General features: G+C 38.0%; 1 protein-coding gene across 1 annotated transcript in view; it reads right to left on the bottom strand.

Moving 5' to 3' along the window:
• The window catches only part of RP1 (RP1 axonemal microtubule associated), a 310,652-nt gene that overhangs the window by 97,877 nt on the left and 188,123 nt on the right, over positions 1-24,652 (bottom strand). The window contains 3 exon segments of the mRNA XM_036031115.1: positions 12,547-12,582; positions 12,904-12,962; positions 24,170-24,324. Coding sequence (XP_035887008.1) covers positions 12,547-12,582; positions 12,904-12,962; positions 24,170-24,324 — 250 coding nt within the window.

Raw genomic sequence — 24,652 nt, 5'->3', positions numbered from 1 at the left:
TTCCCTCCACCCGCATTCCCTTTGCTCCTCGAGACAGTCAGAATAAATAAAATGTTCTCCATCTTTACAACCATAGTGATATTTTAACATTATTCACAGATTGGCATGCTTGTCAAATGATGCATTCAACTCTCCATGATACTGATGTTGACTGCCCACAGCACCCCATCAAGCAGCTTCTGGCCCCTCTGAAACCGCCCTTGCACAGCCCCTTTCCCTTGTATTATCCTTTAGCTATCTTAAAGGGTTTCTTCCCACTTCCAGGACTGTGCCTAAAATCCCTCTTCCAGAATGTCACTCCTCTATCCCTTTTCTTCTCTTCCCACCTATGTGTCCAGGTTCAGCTTACAAGTCATCTTCCTCTAAGGAGCATTTCCAGACATCCCTCCCAATAACCAGAATGAACTCTTCTTCCCACGCCTCTGTTAAACCCTGTGCATACTTCAACTCTTAAATATGTGAATAAGTGCCATCTCTCTGCACCCTCTTACCCCCATCTACCCACACAGATTGTAAACCACTTAAAGGGCATGTTTTGGTCTCAAATGTCTTTGTGTTTCCATTCTGAGTATGATACTTTTCACATAGTAGCCTTTCAAAAAAATTAATGAGTGAATGATTATAAAACCTTTGAGATCTGTTAGGGAGTATTTTGAAAAGTAAGACTGCATGTGTGAGGAGGGATATTCAAGGTATTATTAAAAATGTTTTAACACAATATTTAACCATTTCATAATTTAAAAAGAACAAGTCCTTCTGATGAGGTTTCATTAGTGTCAGTTTTTGTACAAAGGACAAAGACATTGTTATTTGCCTCATAGTTGAGCTCATTATTAGCACAACAATAATAGAAACAATATTGGCCTTGTATCACCCAAATTTTGAGGGGTATATAAATAAATTTCAATGGGATTTGACAAAGGTACTGTAAACAAATTATTATTTTATTCTAATATTTTATAATTTTATATCCAAACAATTCTATGTATATAAACTCAGTAGTCTTTCAAAATACAAAACTATGAAAATCTGTGCCATAAATCATCATAGCTGGTGGCAGTACAAAGCCATTTACATTGGATTAGGAATACATGATGATGTTATAAAATAGTTTATGTTCTTAATTATGTTTAGCTGATACAAATAATTAAATTTCAGTTTCTTTCCTACAGTAGACACAATTTGGGTAGCAAGGCCAGTATGCATGTATGGAAAATGGAATTGAGAGGAGAGAGAAAAATATTTTAATAATATTTACCACAGATAATCCACCAAGTTGCTAATCATGCCACAAAGAGTTGGTATTGCCTGTAAATAAATGACTAAGTGCTCCAGGAGTTTTATAGTCTCTCAAAGCCAAAAATTCTTCAGAGCATGGAGGAAGCTGAGTCATTTAAAGTTGAGCAGTTTTATATGACATACAAGAGCTTAATTCAAACAAACAACAAATGCTGGTGAGGATGAGAAGAGGGAACCCTGGTACACTGTTGGTGGGAATGCAGACTGGTACAGCCACTGTAGAAAACATGGAATTTCCTCAAAAAAACTAAAAATGGAACTGCCTTTTGATCCAGTGATCCCACTGCTGGGATTATACCCTAAGAATCTTTAAACACCAATTCAAAAGAACTTATGCACCCAATGTTCATAGCAGTGTTATTTACAACAGCCAAGTGCTGGAAATAGCCTAAGTGCCCATCAGTAAGTGAGCAGATCCAAACACTGTGGTACATTTACACAATGGAATACTACGCAGCAGAAAGAAAGAAGGAACTCTTATCCTTCATGACAGCTTTGATGGATCCGGAGAGCATTATGCTAAGTGAAATATGCCAGATGATGAAAAACAAATACCATATGATCTCACCTATAAGTGGAACCTAATAAACAAAACAAACAAATGAGCAAAATAGAACCAGAGGTATGGAAACAAGGAACATACTGACAGTGACCACAGGAGAGAGGGGAAGTGGGATAACAGGTTAAAGAAGAGGAAGGCTAAAGACACATAAATAAAGGACCCATGGACAGGGATAACAGAGTGGGGATTAACTGTGGGAATTGGGGTGGGGTGGGAGGGTAGGGGAGAGCAATGGGGAAAAATAGGGACAACTGTAATAGAATAACAATTTAAAAAAAGAGCTGAATTCTAACATATTATTTCAATTACTAGCTGGTTGACAAGACAATGTTCTGATACTTCTGATCCAGCTTCCTAGGATAGTGTTTTTAAAGCCCTCTCACCATAACACCACTAAATTCTGAATAAATTGCAATAAAAATCCCAAATTTTTAGTATGATGTTTCACTCACAGGAAAGTAAAAAAAAAAAAAAAATGTTCCCCACTGTCTGCTGCTGCTATTACTACTACTAATAATAACAATAATAGTAATAATAATAACAATAACAATAATAATAAATGGGCCATCAGCAGAAATTGAGTGGTGAGTAGTTAGTGATCGCAAAGGCAGTGGTAAATGTTAGTGCCCAGGCAGGAGAATGGGAGGCTGTGGCCCATACAAGGGTGGATGATGGACTTGAGACTTTTGAAATGAGCCAACAGAGGCTATACCCTTAGTGAAGGGTTGAGCTCCACAGAACTGTCAGCAAAGCAAGTTTATCAGAAACCTAATTTGTTTTGATAAAAGTTCTATGTGAAAAGATTAATAAGAACAATGACAATAACAATAATAATATCCCAACAGTTAAAAACATCCTTCCAATTGGGCAGGAAATAAGATTGAAGGCTAAAGACCTAAAAATACAGCTTAATAAGAAAAAAAAAGCCCTGACTTGTGTGGCTCAGTGGATTGGTGCTGGCCTGTGAACCAAAGGGTCGGTGGGCACATGACTGGGTTGGGGGTTCTGTTTCCAGTGGGAAGTGTGTGAGAGGCAACCACACATTGATGCTTCTCTCTCCCTTTCTTTCTCCCTCCCTTTTCCTCTCTCTAAAAATAAACAAAATATTATAAAAAGAAAAATAACACAACAAAATAAATTCGAAATCATAGACAATGTACACACACACACACACACACACACTCTCTTAATGGTTGAGGGCAGTCAGAAGTTCCTTTAAAACAAGAACAGACTCTGGAGTCAAACGATTAGAATTCAAATTCTTATCTGCTATTTTCCTCCTGTGTGATTATGAGTGAATTTTAAAAACTTCTGTTTTCTTTAGTTTAATCATCTGTGAAATAGAACAATGATATAATCTGCTTCATGGGTTACTTTGAGGATTGAATAAATTAACATATCTAAAACACTTAGACCCTACATGACAAATGCTGTATGCGTTCACTGCTAACATTATCGCTACCACTCAATTCCACCTTGTACCAGGGACCAAGACAGCACCATAGGACAAAAAAAAAGTGTGCCATTATTCATACATGGTGACCTTCACAAATACATATATACATATATACATACATACACACATGCATACAGGAATATAAATGCATTTATTGTTCATCACTTCAAAATAAAATTAAACTTAGTTAATTCCTTCTTTTCTCTTTCTACCTCTGAATTAAAAAAGTCTCTTGATCTATTGAACTTCCTTACTACTATAGCTACATAGAAAGGCACAATTACACAAACATACTTCATATACTTTCAAAATCAAAGACTCAGTGGTTACTCTTCAACACCCCTAACCACAATGTAATGTTGGCTCATTACAGTAGATCACTTAACTTCTCAAGTGTCTTTCCACACCATAAATTAGTGTATTCATATGACTATTAAGGTGTTTTTAGAAATATATACCCAGAAATATTAAAGATTACATTCTTCAGAATTTAGAAATGAAATAAGAGCATCATTCACAGACAAATAATGATAATGTCTTATGAACTAAGGTCTATAATTAATCCGTATTTGTACTATACAATTAAAGACATTTTAATGAGGCCATACAAATAAAACAAAGTCACATAAATAGCAAAAAACATTTTATGACAGTTTATTACAATCAAAATTTCATTGATAAAGTGATCTAACAAACTCCTAGGAAAACACCTCTGCTGTCTATATAACGCAACTTTGTTATACTGAGTATCACTGATGTTAATTACATGACTATTAATATTTTTAAAAAGACTTTCAACATTTTCATCCTTAATTAGAATCTTCATTTTAAGACTATTAACCCCAAGATGGCATCGGAGTAGGAAGGAGCAGATTTGGCTTTCCTCTGCTCAGGGGAGAGAGTCCTGACCGGTCTTTGGAGTAGAAAGGCAAGTAACCAACATATTTCAGCATTTTTGAAAACAGAGGACCAAGGATTGTGGCAGAACTGAAAGAACAAAGAACGGATCCTAGGGGGAGTGCTGCATCAAGGTAGGCTCCCAGGACAGGCATGTGGTCCCGGGGCTGCAGCCCCAGGCCCGGGGGCCGCGGCTGGGTTGACCATAGGGTTATTGGGAGAGAGCCAGGTCAACTGCTCCCTCCCCAGCCGAGCAAGGTCTGGGCGGCTCTGGGAGGAATCCAGGTGCTGGCAAACACACCGGGTGGCGAGCAGCTTCGGAGGCGGTGAACACCAGAGCCGAGTCGTGCTGCTCCCAGGGTCACCGTTCTGGCTGGAGCTTTGGCGGTGAGAGAAGCCGGGCCATTGTGGAGAGCGGCGGGCTCGATCAGGAGGAATTTCTCAAGAGGAAGGAGTGAATGGACACAGACACTGTTTGGGGAATTCTCCTGAAGTGATCAATGGCTCTGGCCTGTCTGCTCCCCAGCTGTGAGAGCGCGGGCGGCAGACGGGCTGTGCCCGCCCACGGGAGCGCAGGTCGCGCCGGCTGGCGGTGGACGGGCCGAGTCCACTTGCGGGAGCGCCGGCAGGGTGGCGCCTGCCGGGGGGGGGGGGGGGGGGGGGCATCCCCGCACACCAGCCCACAGCAGTAACCCTGGGGAAAGACCTGATTCCCACACCCAGGACCCAAAGCTGAAAGCTGAGGAGCCAGTGCGAACCCCACGGGCCTAGGAAGAAAAGCCAAACAAGTCATCCTTCAGCCTGCCTCAAGCAGCAAGAGCAGAAAAACCAGTTTGGCCACTATGAAATCGAGACTTTTTAATTTGATTCTATTTTTTTTAACAATTTTTAATTTTTTAAGTTTTATTGTTTTTATTCTCTTTTGATTTCTTTTTCCTCTCTTACCTGATTTCTTGTTTTATTCCTTCCTCCTTCCTGTCCTCCAATTTTATCTCTTCTTCCTGCCTTCATCTGCCTTTTCTATTTTTTTCTTTTTTAAATTTTTTCCTAAATACCTACAAGTGAGACAAAATCCTGGATCGGTGAAAAGACCAAAGTTGAACCCAAAGAAGGGGCATCACAACAGCTGGGACAGTGAGATAAATGTCACTCTGCTATTACAGAGAACCTGCAAGTTATTGCATATTTGTATTATTATTATTTTTCCAGTGTTCCTACATCTTTTTTTTAACAGTATTTTTATATCCCTCTTATTTTTGTATAGCCTGCTTTGCTAGGCTGGTTTTATCGTATGACCTGACAGCTTTCCCCTGATATCTCTTTCTATACCGTATTACTAATCTACTGTCCATTAACTCACCTGTGTTCTATCAGCATACTACTCAATGTTCTGTACTCCCTATCCTTATTACCTAGATTTCATAGACTCTGCCATATGAATGTTGCCATAATATTATTGTAAATAACTGCTGTTCCATGCAATTGTAATTACTTCACAACACCCCCCCCCCCCAGATCTTAGCCCATTTCAAAGTTTCCTGAACTCTATTACTGTAGTGGTTAACTCTATTCTCTCACACACTACACCTATTTACTATCCTTTACTCTCACCTTACCCCAGAATCTGACCGCCCACAACCTCTCTGCTTTATAGATCCAACTCACAATCCTTCCTCCCCCAACAAGAGTCTTATCTTCTTTCCATCCTTTCTAAAAATCAGCTAGCTGGGTGGAAGATCACGGTTAACACTATACATAGTGAAAGGATCTCCTATATCTTCCCTACTTGCTACTACTGTAAATAGCATAGAATTCTCAGTTGCTGTCTTAAACCATTTTGCCTTCCCCTCCATCTGATGACAAAAAAGAATAGGTGGAGGAGGTGAACACCAGGATACCCACTGGAAGAGGAAACCCAACAACTAAGGAACCACTAACAGATAACAGCAGAAGAAGGTGAAGGAGGGAGTAGTAACCACACAAACCTCAATCCAGGACTTATCTGGAAATACAACTAAACAGTAGAGACAGTACCCAATACGAACAACTGAACAAGATTTCTTTAAACCTTGTACACACAGAAGAACCAGCCTCAACACAACCTGCCCTCACCAGCACAACAAAATACAGAAGGTGGTGGACAGAGTGACCCACATTTAACCAGCTGGCGGGAAGGAACCACCAAAGAAAGACTCAACAACAATCAAAACCCAAAGGCAAACACAAAGCCAACTTAAACAACAGCCCAAGACCAGCGAGCTTGGGGGGTCAAGGAAATAGCACCACTGAAACTCACTGCTACTCTATTAAAGAAGTTCACATCATAAACCCAGGGAGCCAGAACAGATCAATATAAGAAGCTGAGGTGAACAAGAAGAGTCTCACAAACAATGGGAAGACAAAGAAATACTCCCCAAATGAAAGGAAAGGAGGAAGCCTCAAAAAGCATGCTAAATGAAACAGAGGCAATTCAACTATCAGATATTGAATTCAAAGCAGTGATTGTCAGGAAGCTCAATGAGCTCACAATGAGCTACGAGAAACTACAGGGAAGCTACAATGAACTCAATGAAAACTACATCAGCATAAAAAAGGAAATAGAAACTCTCAACAAGGGCCAAGAGGAAATGAAGAATACAATCTCTGAAATGAAGAACACAGTAGAAGGAATGAAAAGCAGGATCGATGAAGCAGAAGATTGGATCAGCGAGCTAGAGGACAAAATAGAAGAAAACACCCAGAAAGAGCAAGAAAGGGAAAAGAGGCTCAGAAAGAATGAAGAGGGATTAAGAGAAATGCAAGACAATATGAAACGTAATAATATCCGTATAATAGGGATACCAGAAGGAGAAGAAGAAGAACAAGGGATAGAACACCTAGTTGAACAAGTGATGATGGAAAACTTCCCTAATTTGATGATACAAAAAGTCACACAAATACAGGAAACACAGAGAGTCCCAATCAAGAGGAACCCAAGGAGGCCCACCTCAAGACACATCATAATTAAAATGGCAAAATTTCAAGACAAAGAGAGAATCTTAAAGGCAGCAAGGGAGAAGAAGGAAGTAACATACAAGGGGGCCCCAATAAGGCTAACAGCTGACTTCTCAATGGAAACACTCCAAGCCAGAAGAGAATGGCAAGAAATAATCCAAGTAATGAGAACCAGAGGCCTGCAACCACGACTACTTTACCCAGCAAGGCTCTCAATTAAGGTAGAAGGCCAAATAAGAAGCTTCTCAGACAAAAGAAGTCTAAAAGAATACACCTCCACTAAACCAGCTCTGCAAGAGATGCTGAAGGGACTGATTTAAGGAAAGAAAGGAAAAGAGAGAGTGAGAGAGGATCACACGTACATAAAAGGCAATGAATAAGTACCTATCAATAATAACCTTAAACGTAAATGGATTAAACGCTCCAATCAAAAGACATAGAATAGCTGATTGGATAAGAAAACATGACCCACACATATGCTGTCTACAAGAGACCCACCTCAGGATAAAAGGTCTGCACAGGTTGAAAGTGAAGGGCTGGAAACAAATTTTCCAAGCAAATGGACAGGAAAAAAAAGCCGGGGTAGCAATACTCATATCTGACAAAATAGACTTCCAAAGAAGATCCATAAAGAGAGACCCAGAAGGTCATTTCATAATACTCAAGGGAAGAATTCACCAAGAAGACATAAATATTGTAAATATATATGCACCCAACATAGGAGCACCCAAATACATAAAGAAAATCTTAGAGGACTTCGAGAAAGATATGGACAGCAACACAATTATTGTGGGGGATTTTAACACCCCTCTATCAAAAATGGACAGATCTTCCAAACAAAACATCAACAAAGATATTGTGGCATTGAACAATACCCTAGACGAACTGGGCTTTACTGATATTTACAGAACCCTCCATCCCAAAGAAGCTAAATACACTTTTTTTTCAAATGTACATGGAACATTTTCAAAGATTGACCACACGATAGGACACAAAACAAGCCTCAAGAATTTCAAAAAAATTGAAATCATACCAAGCAATTTCTCGGATCACAAGGGACTGAAACTAGAAACCAACCACAAGGAAAAAAACCCAAAACACTCAAATTCATGGAGATTAAACAGCATGCTATTAAACAATGAATGGGTCAAGAATGATATTAGGGAAGAAATCAAACGGTTTTTGTAAACAAATGAAAATGAACTCACAACAACCCAAAACTTATGGGACACAGCCAAGGCAGTCCTGAGAGGGAAGATCATAGCGATACAGGCCCACCTAAAAAAGTTAGAAACATTTCAAACAGACAACCTAACCCTACGTCTACAAGAACTCGAGGAACAACAACAAAGACAGCCCAGAAGGAAGGAAATAACCAAGATCAGAGCAGAATTAAATGACATAGAGACTAAAAGCACAATTCTAAAGAGCAATGAATCCAAGAGTTGGTTCTTTGAAAAGATAAACAAAATCGACAAGCCTTTAAGCAGACTCATCAAGAAAAAAAGAGAGAAGACCCCAATAAACACAATCAGAAATGAAAGAGGAGAGATTACAACAGATACCACAGAAATACAAAGGATTGTAACAAATTACTACAAAGAGCTGTATGCCAAGAAATTTGAAAACCTAGATGAAATGGACAAATTTCTAGAAAAATATAACCTTCCAAAACTCAACAAAATGGAAGCAGAAAGCCTGAACAAACCAATAACAGCAAAAGAAATTGAAGCAGTAATCAAAAAACTCCCAACACACAAAAGCCCTGGACCAGATGGTTTCACAGGAGAATTCTACAAAGCATTTAAGGAAGAACTAACACCTATCCTTCACAGACTATTTAAAAAAATCCAAAAAGATGGAAGACTACCAAACTCTTTTTATGAGGCCAACATCATCTTAATTCCAAAACCAGATAAAGACACAACAAAGAAAGAAAACTACAGGCCAATATCACTGATGAACATTGACGCTAAAATCCTCAACAAGATACTGGCAAACCGCATCCAACAGTACATTAAGAAGATCATACACCATGCCCAAGTTGGATTCATTCCAGGGATGCAAGGATGGTACAATATTTGCAAGTCAGTAAATGTAATACATCACATAAACAAAAGCAAAGACAAAAACCACATGATCATATCAATAGATGCAGAAAAAGCATCTATTGATAAGGTACAGCACCCATTTATGATAAAAACACTCAGTAAAGTGGGAATAGAGGGAGCATTCCTCAACATAATAAAGGCCATATATGAGAAACCTACAGCCAACATTATACTCAATGGGCAAAAATTAAAATCTTTTCCACTAAGAACAGGAACAAGACAAGGATGTCCACTTTTACCACTTCTATTCATTATAGTACTGGAAGTTCTAGCCACAGCAATCAGACAAGAAAAAGAAATAAAAGGAATCCAAATCGGAAAGGAGGAAACAAAACTGTCACTGTTTGCAGATGGCATGATAGTGTACATAGAAAATCCTATAGACTCCACCAAAAAACTGCTTGACCTAATAAATGAATTTAGCAAAACAGCGGGATACAAAGTCAATATCCAGAAATCAAAGGCATTTCTGTACACCAACAATGAAACAGCAGAAGCAGAAATCAAGAAAAAAATCCCATTTGAAATAGCAAAAAGGAAAATAAAATACCTAGGAATAAACCTAACCAAAGAGGTAAAAGACCTGTATTCAGAAAACTACATAACACTGAGGAGAGAAATCAAGGAAGACACAAACAAATGGAAACATATACCGTGTTCATGGATTGGAAGAATTAATATCATTAAAATGTCCATACTACCAAAAGCAATTTACACATTCAATGCAATACCTATTAAAGTACCAATGGCATATTTCACAGACATAGAACAAACACTTCAACAATTTATATGGAACCATAAACGACCCCAAATAGCTGCTGCAATTTTGAGAAAGAAGAGTAAAGTAGGAGGAATCACAATACCTGACACTAAACTATACTACAAGGCCACTGTAATCAAAACAGCCTGGTACTGGCATAAAAACAGGCACATGGACCAATGGAACAGAACAGAGAGCCCAGAAATAAACCCAAGCCTCTACGGTCAATTAATATTTGACAAAGGAAGCAGCAACATAAAATGGAATAAAAATAGCCTCTTCAACAAATGGTGTTGGGAGAACTGGACAGCTACGTGCAAAAAAATGAAACTCGAGCAGCAACTTACACCTTATACAAAAATAGATTCAAGGTGGATAAAAGACTTAAATATAAAGAGTGACACCATTAAAGTCCTAGAAGAGAACGTAGGTAGGAAAATCTCAGATATTTCACGCAGAAGCTTTTTTACTGACTTGTCTTCTAGAGCAAGGGACATAAAGGAAAGAATAAACAAATGGGACCTCATCAAAATTAAAAGCTTTTGCACAGCTAAGGAAAACAGTATCAAAATAAAAAGAGAACCAACTGTATGGGAAAACATATTTGCTAATGATACCTCAGACAAGGGTTTAATCTCCAAAATATATAAAGAACTTACACAACTCCACTCTAAGAAGACAAGTAACCCAATTAAAAAATGGGCAAAGGACTTGAACAGACACTTCTCCAAGGAGGACATACAGAAAATCCAAAGACACATGAAGCGATGCTCAATATCGCTAGCCATCAGAGAGATGCAGATTAAAACCACAATGAGATACCACTTCACACCAGTCAGAATGGCCATCATAAACAAAGCAACAAACAAGTGTTGGAGAGGATGTGGAGAAAGGGGGTCCCTAGTGCACTGTTGGTGGGACTGCAGACTGCTACAACCACTATGGAAAGCAGTTTGGAACTTCCTCAGAAAACTAAAAATGGATCTGCCTTTTGACCCAGCAATTCCATTGCTGGGACTGTATCCTAAGAACACTAAAACACCAATACAAAAGAACCTTTGCACCCCGATGTTCATAACAGCACAATTTACAATAGCTAGGTGCTGGAAGCAACCTAGATGCCCATCAGTAAATGAATGGATCAAAAAACTATGGTACATTTACACAATGGAATTCTATGCAGCAGAAAGAAAGAAGGAGCTCCTACCCTTTGCAACAGCATGGATGGAGCTGGAAAGCATTATGCTAAGTGAAACAAGCCAGGCAGTGAAAGACAAATACCACATGATATCACCTTTAACAGGAATCTAAACAACAAAACAAAACAAAACAAAACAAAAAACTAGCAAAATATAACCAAAGACACTGAAATAGGGGATAGTCTGACAGTGGCCAGAGGGGAGAGAAGAGGGAATTTCAGGGGGGAATGGGTAGGGATTACAGGAACAAATTTGGAGGACACATGGACAAAAAGTAGGGGTGGGGGGTAATTGGGGGGAAGGGGGGAGGGTTGGGTGGATGGGCTGGAACGGGAGTAGGGGGGAGAAAACTGTACTTGAACAATGATTGAAATAAAAAAAAAGACTATTAACCCATATTATTCATATATACCATGATCAAGTTCTGGAATTAATGGGTTATTTTTGTACTTAGGATGTCTCTTCAAGCTTTACTCCTTAGGGCTTATTGTAAGACCAGACCTTTTAAAGCCTCTTAAAATTATTAAGAGATTGGAAAACATTCATAAAATTATGTCCAAATTAACAGTCTAACACACATTGAGCCTTTCCCCCATAAATAACTAAAAAAACAATAGGTAAAATATAAAAAAAAAATACAATTTCTAATATCAACAAATACAAATGCTAGTTATCAGAGTGAACATGGCATTTGAATCTCAGTGGCTATCCTAATCAAGATAGGACTTTCTGAATAGAATGATGTTAGTATTAACCTTTACCTATTTTCAAACTACTGCACACAGTACAAACATTTTTGAAAAGATAGAGGTTTTTTAACTTTATATGCATATCAGTTATGTGCATTTATCTATCTAAGTCAGACCAGCTTTAAAAATGAAAATGTATTAATAACACAATTATAGGTTGATTAGAAGAGGGTCTAATAAAAAAAGCTAATCTCAAAAGACTTAAAAAGCAACCTGAGAAATCAATACACAAATTCAGTAGAAGAAAGGACAATAAATAGAAATTAATCATTTGAAAAATAATTATCTTTCCTATATTTAAGTTATTGAAGAAAAAAAGCAGTTGGAGCTAAAGTCATTTGTGTTAGTTTCTTTACAAATCAAGCTATAATCTAATGTTTGTGCCCACATTTATTCTAAATATTTTTCTATCAATAGTTTAAATAAGAATATACCCAAAATTGTGCAGGTCAGGTAATCTTGAAACAAAAATAGATTATTTCAGATAATTAAAAGATGAAAAGTGGCAACAACATTTACCATTTGCTTCCTCTTGTTGATGATTTATTTGCATTTCTGCAAAAATAAAAGTGAACTATAGTTATTAAGACATCTGTTCAATGACATTATAAGTTGAAGAAAAAGAAGGATAAGTTCAACACTAACAGCAGCAAATCCTTACATTGACTTTTTAACTTACAGTAGGACATATAACCTTGAAAAAACACATCTTCACACACACTTTTATTTTCACTGTGAGAAACAACTATCAATCTGATGCAAAGGGTAAGCTATTAAAGAGGACATTCTGGGGACAATGGGGGATTGTTCCATGACTTCCAGTTTATCAAAATCATCTTGTACTTTCTTGAACTGAAGGTTTTCATTAATTCTCACCTTGAAGATAAAGTTCAATTTCTGAATGAATTACGCCTTGAGACATAAAGGGAAGCCATCTGAGGAAAATAAAAAAGAGAGAAAGAAGAAAAAAAGAGGGAAATTTTAGTTTTTCTTGATTTTTACAATAAGCCTGATTCTGCATTGATTTTAAACATTAAAAGGTAACTATAAAAATAGGTTTAAGTCAAGCATAATCCAATCTACTATGTGATCCAATTATCACTGAGGTAAGAATGATATCAGAACTGTGACTTGGAGAACAAAATGCATAAATCACTAAATGTGCTAAGCATCTATCTCTCCAGATTTACCAATCCTCAATCATGAATACTTGTAAATGCAACTGTAGGTCCATTGGAGTATCCTCCCCAAACCAAGCTGTTACAAAAGCAGGTGCAGGTCTAAGACTTTGAGCCTGATATCTGAGCAAGGCTAGAAAGTGCAGCCTGCACACTGATTTGAAGAAAATTTGGCACAGAAAGATAAGTAACACCATTTTAATACATCCTCAGTCTTTAATACATCCCATACATTTAACAGATCCTATGTCTTGCTTTCTTGTAGCTTTCTTTAATATATTTTCTTCAGTGTCTCCAAAAAGAATATTACCTTAAAATTTGGTGAAAATATTACCACTTTGGAAAATGTATTTAGAGTGGGCAATAGCTAACTCTGGCAGCTTCCCTCTAAACCAGCCCTCTAAACTTGTGTGTTAGAATTCCTTATTACAGAGAAAGCCAACACTGAAGTCAGAAAACAAACTTCACCACTTACTGGCTTTGAGATATTACCATCTTGCTGAATTTAACTGTTTCACAGGGCTGATGTAAAGCTGAAATGAATAGTCAGGTAAAAATATTTTATGTACTACGAAATGGTACATAAATGTTACTATTTTGCCACAATCACAATTATTCTTCAAATTATTCCACATTCAAATATACTTCCATTCCTTCTATCCTTCCATGTATTCACTAATAGAATTTCACATTTCTATTCATTTAGAAAGTGCCTTTTGTACACCAGGCCCATTGCTAAGTGCTGGGGATATAAGAACAAGAGAGACAAGGAACCTGTGCTGAAGAATCTTTCAGTGTAAAAGGATCACTGTATAAAGTATAAATTCATAAAATGTTTTAGGTGATGTAAAAACTAATTGCAGATATTATAGGAGAAAAAGAGACTAAATCTGAATGCCAAGAATGGGGAAGTACAAATAAATAAAGAATAAATTTCAACACAGATATCATACTTGAGCTACAGGTTGGACAGTAAGTAGAGGACAGGTAAATAAGAGGCCATAAAGCACAGGTGGCAAACACAAGGCCCATTGCCTGAATCCAGCCCTCCACCTTGTTTTATCTGGCCTGGCACCTTGTTTCTACCTGGCAGCAGCCAGAGCTCTCGCTTAACTGTTAGGGAGTAGTTACATTTATTGTAACTTATTGTAATTTATAAAATTACATTCGGCCCTTTGAAGGCAACCGCGAGGCTGATGTGGTCCCCAGTCAAAATGAGTTTGACATCCCTGCCATAAAGGGTACCATAGGGAGAGAAAATAGCATCAGCAATGGTACAGAGATGAGATTCTATGTGGCTGAGGAACAGGAGGCTGCTGGGAAAGACTTGGGAGGTGGGGAGTAGGGCAATGTAGTGGTTACTGAAGGAGGGAGGTATCACCAGATCCAAGAAGGCCATGGTATTTAGAGGCTGAGCTGTGGGGCTCTCTCTACTACACTGGCCTTAGAATCACCAGATGATACCACAGTGGGATATAAAGGTGAAGTGTGAACTCAGACAGTTCTACTGAACTATGAGCACTGTTCTCCATTTTTCAAAAGCTTGGAGAGATCCAATTTCCTTCTGACCAATTCATCTCATAGTGTTCTTTCTTTGAAATCTAATAACACATGTAGCTTATATTATGCATTTATTTAGCCCCAAATTATGCAAACTTGCTGGTTTTTGTTTATGTGTTCCATCTTTGCAGCTAGATTGGTATCTCCATTATTTCCTTTATATGCTAGAACAAAGGAAGTCAGCTTTATGTTTAATAACAGGCTCTGGATTTGATGTGGAGTGAGATTTCCTGGCCACAAAACTGATTTGTGTTCTATGTACTTGACCTCTCTAAGCATTGATTTCCTCATCTGTAAATTATAGATAATAATAGTACCTGTATAATAGGAATACAGGATTAAATATATATCAATTTATTCTGGTTTCTGACATATGAGAAATGGTCAATAAATGCCAGTTGCTACTGTATTATCTCGTTGCCAAACAAAGTAATTTGTACACAGCTGGTGTTGTAGCAAATATATTTCAGGTGATTTCCATCTCTTACCCACCTTTTTAGCTGTGCCATAAAGAGGATGGCTTTAGAAAGTAAGGTTTGTACCGGAGGACCTGCCTCTCATCCCAGCTAATTGGAGCAGAAATGGACAGCTGACACAGATTTAGTCAGTCGGATGTTCTCTCTTCGTATTTTGACTTAAGAGATACAGAAACAGTGATCAGATGGCACTGCCTATGGAGACCTTCCAGTACTTGTATTGTTAAGGTGAGTTGGTACTTTGGAACTCAAAGCTATCTGCAAGCCAAAGATACCAAAGATATGAGAGAGGAGAGCCTTTCAAAGGATGCTGGTCTACAGAGAGAAGAATGAACATTTTTAATGAAGAGATACAGTGAAAAAGCAAAGAGAATGACTGACTCTCTGATGACTATCTAGTTTATAATATCTAGCTTTATTTATTGAAGCAGAGTTCCATAACAGCCACTTTCCAAGCTGCCCTTTCTGACATTAGCTTTAGTGACTGTCATCCTTGCAACCAAACCAAGGTTTATTGACTAACTGATTGAAATAAAATAAATCTCCAGTTTTATCTTTTGTTTAGTCCATTTATGAAAAGTCTCTTCTATGATTCCCCTGTTTTCAAAAGATACTGGACTAAAGTAATGTTACACCCCACAGAGACTTGTGAGTACTGGATACTTATTAAAAAATAACTCCTTTTAGGATGCTCTAGCTTCAGATTTCTTAAACATGTGAAGTCATCAAGACTGTTAACTCTTAATTGTCTTCAGTGACCATAATTTCTAAGGAAATTTTAAAAATTAGTTTTGTATTACCATCAGATCTTTACTCATGAACAATTTCTGATTAATAAAACTAATAAAATGTTATTAGTTGCTTTAGATGAGAGGTTTTTGTAGTACACACATATTTTCTTCTGCATATATGCCTCTATCTATCTGTCTAGGTATGTGTCCACATCCGTCCTTTAATTTCAATTCCAGATGTGCTGCAAAAGAAATGGAGAGAGCCAGCCAAACCTAGTAGTTCAGTATTGTGAGCCATGTTTCTGCATCAGGACACAAGACCTCCTCCAAAGCCACTAAACAGATGGGTGTATTGGAGCGGAATGGCTTTAGAGGAGCATGGTGATATTAAATAAATGGAAGAAAAAGCAGGCAGAAGGAGCTTGCTTGCCCAAGAACACCATATATTTTACGCAGCCACCAGCAAAAGCATGCTTAAACAGTCATGGATCAGCCCAAGGTCTTGGCTGAGGAGAAACACAAACACAGACACAAAACATTTTTTTTCCTAGACTTTCAAGATTAAAGCAGACAACCACAGAATACGTTTAAGTGATCTTGCTCTAAAATATGTGGGTTGTTTGGGTGGGAAAAAAGCATAAAAAGTTGCTATAGATTAGATTTTGTCTGAGATAAATTTTAGATAATGGCAACCACTCACTTACATTGAATATGGCAGAAGAAATTCTAAATGTATGTAAGAAGGTTCTATGTCCCCATCCCCATCCCAGAAAATGAGCAAGACTCATCCCTGTGTCTCATTCTGTCATTTTTCCACCATCACTACTTGTCACTTTTGTACCAAAGAATGGCTCAAACTGACAAAGAGGAGCACAGAAATCTGCAGCAGCATAAATACATATTCAGAATATCAAGAAATGATTAAGTGGCCTCTTTCAGGAAAAAAAAATCAGTAAAGTTAAATGATTGCTCACTATCTCATGATAATTTTTATTTTTTTCTTTTCTCTATAAAAATAGTATTTTACCTTTCTGCATTTTGTCAAAATCTGAACATCATATCTTATCTATGTTATTCATCACTACCTCTATTTCCCAGAAAAAGAAAATAAAAACGTTTGTACATAGACTGAATTATTTTGAAAATAAAATATATAAACAACTTTTGTTATTGTTCAGTTTACATAAACAATTTTAATGACATATCTGAGGGTGATATAAATGGAACTCATGTAAAGATGAGGTGACCTCTAAAACAGAGGTGTCAAACTCATTTTCACCAGGGGTCACATCAGCCTCCTGGTTGCCTTCAAAGGGCTGAAATAATTTTAGGACTGTATAAATGTAACTACTCCTTAAATGTTAAGGAGCTGAAATTGCATTCGGCCCTATGAAGGCAACTGTGAGGCTGATGTGGCCTCGGTGAAAATGAGTTTGACATCCCTGCTCTCAGTGCTCTAAGGTTTCTTCCATCTTGGGATTCCACTGTGTTTTTTATTAGTCCCTTCCTCTCTGTTTCTCTCTCTCTCCCTCCTCCCTTCCTTCCTTCTCTTAAATACTGTGCAAGTCCCTACTTGGTGCAAGAAACCATGTTGGACAAGAAAGGAATGTATGAGACCCTACCCTCAAGAAACTTATCATCTTGCTCACAAGACAGACAAGTCCACAAATGATGACGGTGGATGACATTGCAAGGTAAATGCTGCAGAGAGGTCTGAGTACAGCACTGGAGTTTTTAAAGAGAGTAAAGATAAGTTCACTTCTGGTTGGGCAGCAGAGGAAAGTTTATGACATGGATAGCATTTTATCCAGGGCCTTGAAGGATAAAGATTTCATTAAGCAGAAAAAAAAAAAGAATAAAATGAGCTAAGACATATGAGTTAAAAGACTATTGGGGAAAATTGGAAGAGAAGTCTATGAAGAATGATGGGAAGGCTGAAGAGGTAAAATTCATTTTAACTTGACCCTACCAACTAACACTTCTACACATAGCTGGCCCAGGAGTGACAGTTTCTTTGTCAACTGTAGTTATACAAAGAAAGGTGCTGTTTAAACAGGGCCGCCCCTGCTTCTTTCCTGAACTTCTCCAAAAAATTACATATTCAGTCCTGATCTTTCTACAATTTAGTTTATAATTCACAAATTCACCAATTTAACACACACTTCCAAAGTAACTATTATGTTCTGCAGTAGGTTTGTCCTGTGTACACTGAGGTCTTTGATTACTACCTTTGTGTGTAATTTTCTTGGAATAACCACCAAAGTTGTCACAACACAGTTAGAAAAGGAAAATGCTATGAAAATGCTATGAACAATAATGGTGGAATGGTAAAGAGGTAATTATCAGCCTTGTTTCTATTTAAGAATCTCTTTCATTACCCCAGCCAAGATGGCTCAGCTGATTGGGTGTCATTCCACAAACCAAAATGTCGCCAGTTCAATCTCTGGTCAGACCACATGCCTTGGTTGCAGGTTCCATCCCAAGTCGGAGAGCACACAGAAGGCCACCAATTTATGTTTCTCTGTCACATTGATGTTCCTCTACCTCTCCTTCTCCCTCCCTTCCCCTTTCTCTAAAACAAAAATTAAAAAAATAAAAATAAAATTTATCTAAAGAGAAAAAAAGTCTCTTGCATCAAGATGCAGCCTTGTTGGTGCTTAGAGCACCAGAGATGGAGCTGTAGCAAATTTCTTTAAGATTTAACACTCACTAGCAACAAAGATACTGTAATTTCATTCAATTAATCAAATACATTTTTGTAAAAGATAAAAAAAAGAAAGAAAGAAAATGTACCCCTCTCTGCCAGTGAAGGCGGAGAAGCCCTGTTGGTGATTGACCAGTCACTTCAGTTTTTCAAGACTCAGGCTACCCTGAGACACACAAACCATGTTTCATTTAAACATATGTACCAGTGGGGTATTGGACTTTTTTAAACACTCTTGTGCTAATTATAAGAATCACTTTTCATATAGTAGTACTTAAAAATATACATTAAGTGATAGTTCACTTTATACATGTCTTGAGGAGATTCAGACATGTAGATTCCATAGTCTGGTTCCAAATACTTTATTTAATATGATTTCCCTTAGGCTTGATTTATATAAGCTCTTTGATTTAGTTGAATATACATATTATTTCATCCTACTTCATCCCAGGAACCATGGGTAGGGACTGAAAGTAAAGATATAAAATACCAGCCTGGCCTTGAGGAAAGTCTTGTGAAAGTTGGGAGAGGTAGCATAGATGTAAACATGGAAAGTAACTGAATATAGTAAGTGCTGAGTTAACATCTGTGCTTTGGAAAAGGTATACAGGGATGTGAGAGTTTCCTCAAAGTGAGGCTTCAGGAAAGACTTCCTGGCAGAGGTGACACTTTTTTAATTTCCTAGTAAATACACCAGTGAGAGCTACTAGACTCCAAGCACCAAGGGAGAGTCAGGAGTTGGGTGAATCCAGATGGAAAAGTACCAGCTAAGGACTGCACAGGAGGCTGACCAGGGGCAGAGGAGACCCTTGTCAGCTAGACTGCTGGTCAACTGTGGCCCCAGTGTGTGCTCAGCCTGGCTTTAGCTGCAATGATTTCCATAGAGTGCATTCCCAAGGGTGTGAGGAAGGCCTTCTTACCCTCCTCTGCTCAAATGCCTGTCTCACATGCCTACAGGGCTAGCGATTATTTTAATGGAGGAACAGATCCTTTTTTGAACTATTAGCAGGATGATGTTGAGGATTATAAAAGGGTGAACAGTGGACCTAGAATGAAGGAGCATTCCACTTATGAAAAATATCCAGGACTTTTTGATATTCTATTCTATCCATAGAATAGACCTTTATAAGTCTTCTTTTCTTCCATTTTTACACAAAGGAAATGATCTCAACCTTTCTAAAAAAAAATCTAAAGAATCCTGAATAAAAACGAGGCTGGGACACTTTAAAAGCATTCTCTGCAATGTTGGCTCTAAGGAACACTGTGCAGCATCTTGTCCTTATTCCTTAAGGTAACAGGCCTCAGGGTTACTCTGGCTATCTGACCATGATTTAGCTCTGAGGGGACAAAGCTGTTCATGCTGTTCTGCTTGACAAGTTAGACAGCTTTTAAAAATATCATTTGTTGTATTTCACTTTTCAATTCCTGCATCCATGAATCTGTTTCTATTTAGAATTTCTCTAAGAGGCCTTTATTTCCAATAACCCACTCCCATGAGCTCACACCACTGTGACTGTCCAACCCAGTCAGGAGTAATGGAAGGCCTCACTGAGAGGTTCCCCATCCTCGGGCTGAGGAACTTGACTATAACCTCTGCAAATCTAAACCCTCCTAGGTCAAGTAGGTTAACAAATATATTCATAAATGACAGTTTGTATTAAAAATTAGATACTAACTTCTTTTTAATTATTTTGTTGCTAAAGGTCTATACACACACACGTGTATAATAACAATAGTACAAGTCTGGTGACATACAGAAAAGTCTAGAGATCTCTAATTTAATGTTAATAAACCTTGCAATGGAGAGTGCCCTGTAGGATCCGCTCAAATAGTGGATTAAACAGTGTCCCCCCAAATTCATGTCATTTCAGAGCCTCAGAAGATAACTTTATTTGGAAACAGGTGCTTTGCCAATGTAATTAAGATGAGGTCATACTGTAGTGGCATGAGCTTTGGTCTAATGGTCCGAAGAGGACAAATGACAGAGTAATACATACATAAGGAAAAGCAGCCACGTGGCAACAAAGGCAGAGATGGAAGCAATGCAGCTGCAAACCAGGGGGCACCAGGGATTGTAGGCAAGCACCCAACCATCAGGAGCCTGGAAGGATCCAGGGAAGATTATGTCCCAGAGTTCAGAGGGAACATGGCCCTGCTGATACCTAGATTTCAGACTGTTGGCCTCCAAAACTGTGAGAGAATACATTTCTGTTTTTTTAAGCCACCAAGTCTGTAGTATTTTGTTAGAACAGCCATAGGAAACTAATACAGATAATAAAGAATATTTATTTCAATTTGTAATACAAGGTTTGCCTGATTCAAGTACAAACTTTGCTTGGTCCAAAGGTCACACATTCAAACTACATGTGCAAATGGTAGAAATTCAGTGATGTATGCTCTATCAGTACTAAACATACAAAAGGCAGAAAAATAAACTCTTCAGGTACAGAAAGAAAATAAAACCATGAAAATGTGGGTATTCAATGAAAGAGGGGGGAAGAAAAGAGAGGTGAATCCTCGTAAGAAGCACCTGTGATGCACAAAAGCGCTTTCTTCCTGTAGTTGTGCTTTGTATTTCAGCTGAGAATTTCTTTCCCCTTTAACTGAAAAAAGAAAGAAACAAACACTCAGTGGTCGGAGGTCTTTCTCTCTGCCTTAATTCAGCTGCAGTCTAAATTATTGAACCGCGAGGAAGCATCAAGGAGCATGACTGAGATTTTCTTTCCTTTTCCCCTCTGTGATGTATAAACCCCAGCACTGCTGCAGACTGCACCCCAGAGCTGGTTACCCATAATGAGTGTGCCTGGCACCCACCTTGGCTGGTTCCTGAACCAGGGCTGAGAGGAGACTAGGCAGTCCAGAAAGAGGTCTGCCCAGCTTTTGAGTGCAGCTGCAGGTCTCCTTTCCTTTACAGCAGCCTTCTAGACTGGCACCTGCCTTACAATACGTGTCCTTGACCTTTCATATGCAGAAAGAAGGTTGTGATGGCACAGAAGGTTGTGATTGTGAAAGGCTTTAGAGTAGTCTTTTTCAGTTGTAGAAAAGAACCCACTGGATCTGAGTTCTATTCCTGGTGCCACTACACTTAATGTTACTTTAAAAATTGAGGGAGCAGGATTTGCCTCATCTCTGTATCTATAGAGAGGAAGAAAGGGTTTTTGCAACTTAGTTTCTTCAACTGGTATTGTGTGAATAAACGAAGGCTACCATTTCTCCAGGCCCCAATACAATTAATAGTGTATATCTATTAAATTAGTTTTGGTTGTTTAAATCTTTTGTAATTAAAAATTTTTCAGCTACAATCCATTGAAACTGAAATTAAGCTACCGCTTATATCTTTTCCTTCCAGACCAGATCATACGGCAGAATAGAGACAAACTAAAATGATGCAGGAGGTGATATGTGAGGCAGTAGGGCAATGGTGGTGAAGGCAGCACCCAGGATGTAGTATATACCTGCAGGCATATGCAGAGGGATAAATAAATCTAAATTATCCCCAATGAGTTTCCACATCTAAAAGAAATCAACTGAATTTATGTGACAAAGTACATCAAAACATAAGAACCTAAGAAGAAAACCCTAGATGAGTCACTCCATAGCTCTTCCAATGTGGAGAATAAAATACAGGTGCCCCTCAGCTCCTAAAATGCTCCTGTGCTGTTTTGTGGGAGCTGGCTGGGAATTGAGGTTCAATCTCTTCAGCTCTACTTGTCACTTAGCAGATGGGGTGTCTGTTATGCTAAGTTCTGAGTATGCACTGGGAGAAAAGAGGAATTGTTTCTCACTGGGCCAGTTAGCTTAGAACAGCAGAATTTGAATGGAAATTTAGAGGATTGTCAGGATCATTACAGGGAGAGTAAGAGTAAGGAAAAGCATTTCTGAGTGGAAAGTATCACATTGCAAGGGACAGAAGCAAAACAAACAAAACTTGTTCAGGTAATAGTAAGTGGTTTAATTCCACTAAGATCTTGCCAAAGGACAATTTTAAAACAAACTGGAGGAAGGGAATGGAGTCAGATGGAATAAAGACTTTAATGGAAGGATCATGAAATTTTGTATTTTGGGGGGTATTTTTTTGTAAGCAGTGGAAACTAATGAAGACTTTTGAATGGAGATGGGGTAATGAAATTTACATACTACTTTAGAAACAATATTTTCCCTCACATTTTTCAGAAAAAAATTAGGGAAAACAAAATAAAATAAAATTAAAATAGAACAAAAAACAACAAAAAAGACAGATAAGCTAAAGTCAGAATGATGCTAGTAGGTATCACATAGATGATTAGCTTGGAAGTGGTGAGCAGGGCACACTGGGAAAGTAAGGATCAAGACAACCAGAAAGTGATTGCAACAGTCTGGGATTAACAGAACAAGAACATTTGTTCAGACAGAGAAGGTGATAACAAAAAAGTAGGGATGAATTAAACAGCACTTTGAAAAAGGAACTGACTGAATGCAATGACTAAAAAGGCAAAAATAGGGGAGAGTCTACTGCTGTCCTCATTGCTTCTTTTCAGCCACTGTCTCCTTCAATCATCTTTGGTGTCTGTAGCTTTCAGTGGATATATTTAGTATTTTTAGTTGAATTGACTCATTTTTTTGCTCTACTTTTTCTTAGTAATTTAAGTTGCAATTGTTTTTGCATCTCTGAATTTATACCCTTGAATTTCCATGCCCCTATTTATGCCTATTCTTTTTTCTTCATTTCATGATGATTATTTATTTGCAAAAAAAGGCTGTAAGACAGTCCCCAACACTAAAGATTCAAAATGTCACAAAATTACCCAAGATTTCTCACTCCATATCCACAACAGATTGGGTTTTCATGTGGAAACCTACTCTTACTGAATTGCATTCATGCATCTGAGGCCCATCTTTTTCCCCGTGACTGAGAGACCAAGTGACAATAAACATCAGTGCCTAGCTAGCAAGCTAGGAGTTTTCTTGACAGACTCAACAAGAATCTAGAGAGCAAATCTTAAGCCTAAAGTCAGAAGGGCCAAGTCAGAAGTGGAGGGAGTTCCTTCCTGGACTTTTCATTATGGGGCTCAAGGGAAAGCCCAAATGATCTAGATTTTAATCAATGTCTTTTGTCTTTCTTAGATTCTGTTCCGAGAGCTGCCTCTAAAGTTTCCTTGCTAAATTCCCTTATGAAAGTGTTATATCACTACAATTTTAGTAATGTAAAGAAACCACCAACATTTAAACAAATATTCTCACGATGCATGTGATAATTTTCAGTATTAATCTCTTGGTCCTTTTGTGACATAGAGCTTATTGTAATACTAAAAAATTACAAGATAATTTTTACTTGTAATACTTAACAATAAATTATTTACTAGAACAAACAATGAGTGATACATGCTGTAGAATACTGAGTAAATAACAAATCCACACACTTAAAACACATACACACACACACACACACTCACATGCACACAGCATTATCCACATGACAACACACTCTTGAAGTACCATGGAAATTAGCACTACCTTTCACAGGTGAAGATGGACTCAGATGTAGTGCCAGGTTCTCGGATGATGACCTTTTCACAATACCAGTACTGTGACTTGTCACTGGCCTCACAGCGCAACAGCACCTTCTTCAGTTTGCCAAGAGACACTGCTTCTACTTGAAATGTATCAGTCTGGTGCAGGAGACAGAAAAACCCACAGAGGTGACTTGAGTCCAGCACATAACAAATGCAGGTAATATCAGCCCAAGGACTGCCAGAAGCAGCACAGTACCATAAAAGAGATAATGTTACCATCGTTCGCATTGAAAGGAGTAATAAGGAAAGAAAAATAAGGACGTTACTTTTTACCTATTAAAAATATATTTCTGGCTGTGCTTTTTTTCTCTCTTGCAGTTTTATTTTCTCCATGTGTAGTAGAATCCACAGTAACGAGTAAGTAAACACTAAGACAAAGACTTTCTGTTCATGATTTTTCTCTTGCTTGAATTCCTGCCCTGTG

Source organism: Phyllostomus discolor, chromosome 7, assembly GCF_004126475.2.
Source record: "Phyllostomus discolor isolate MPI-MPIP mPhyDis1 chromosome 7, mPhyDis1.pri.v3, whole genome shotgun sequence".
Lineage (NCBI taxonomy): Eukaryota > Metazoa > Chordata > Mammalia > Chiroptera > Phyllostomidae > Phyllostomus > Phyllostomus discolor.
Note: the sequence above shows the minus strand (reverse complement) of the source record. Positions and strands in the feature narration are given on the sequence as shown.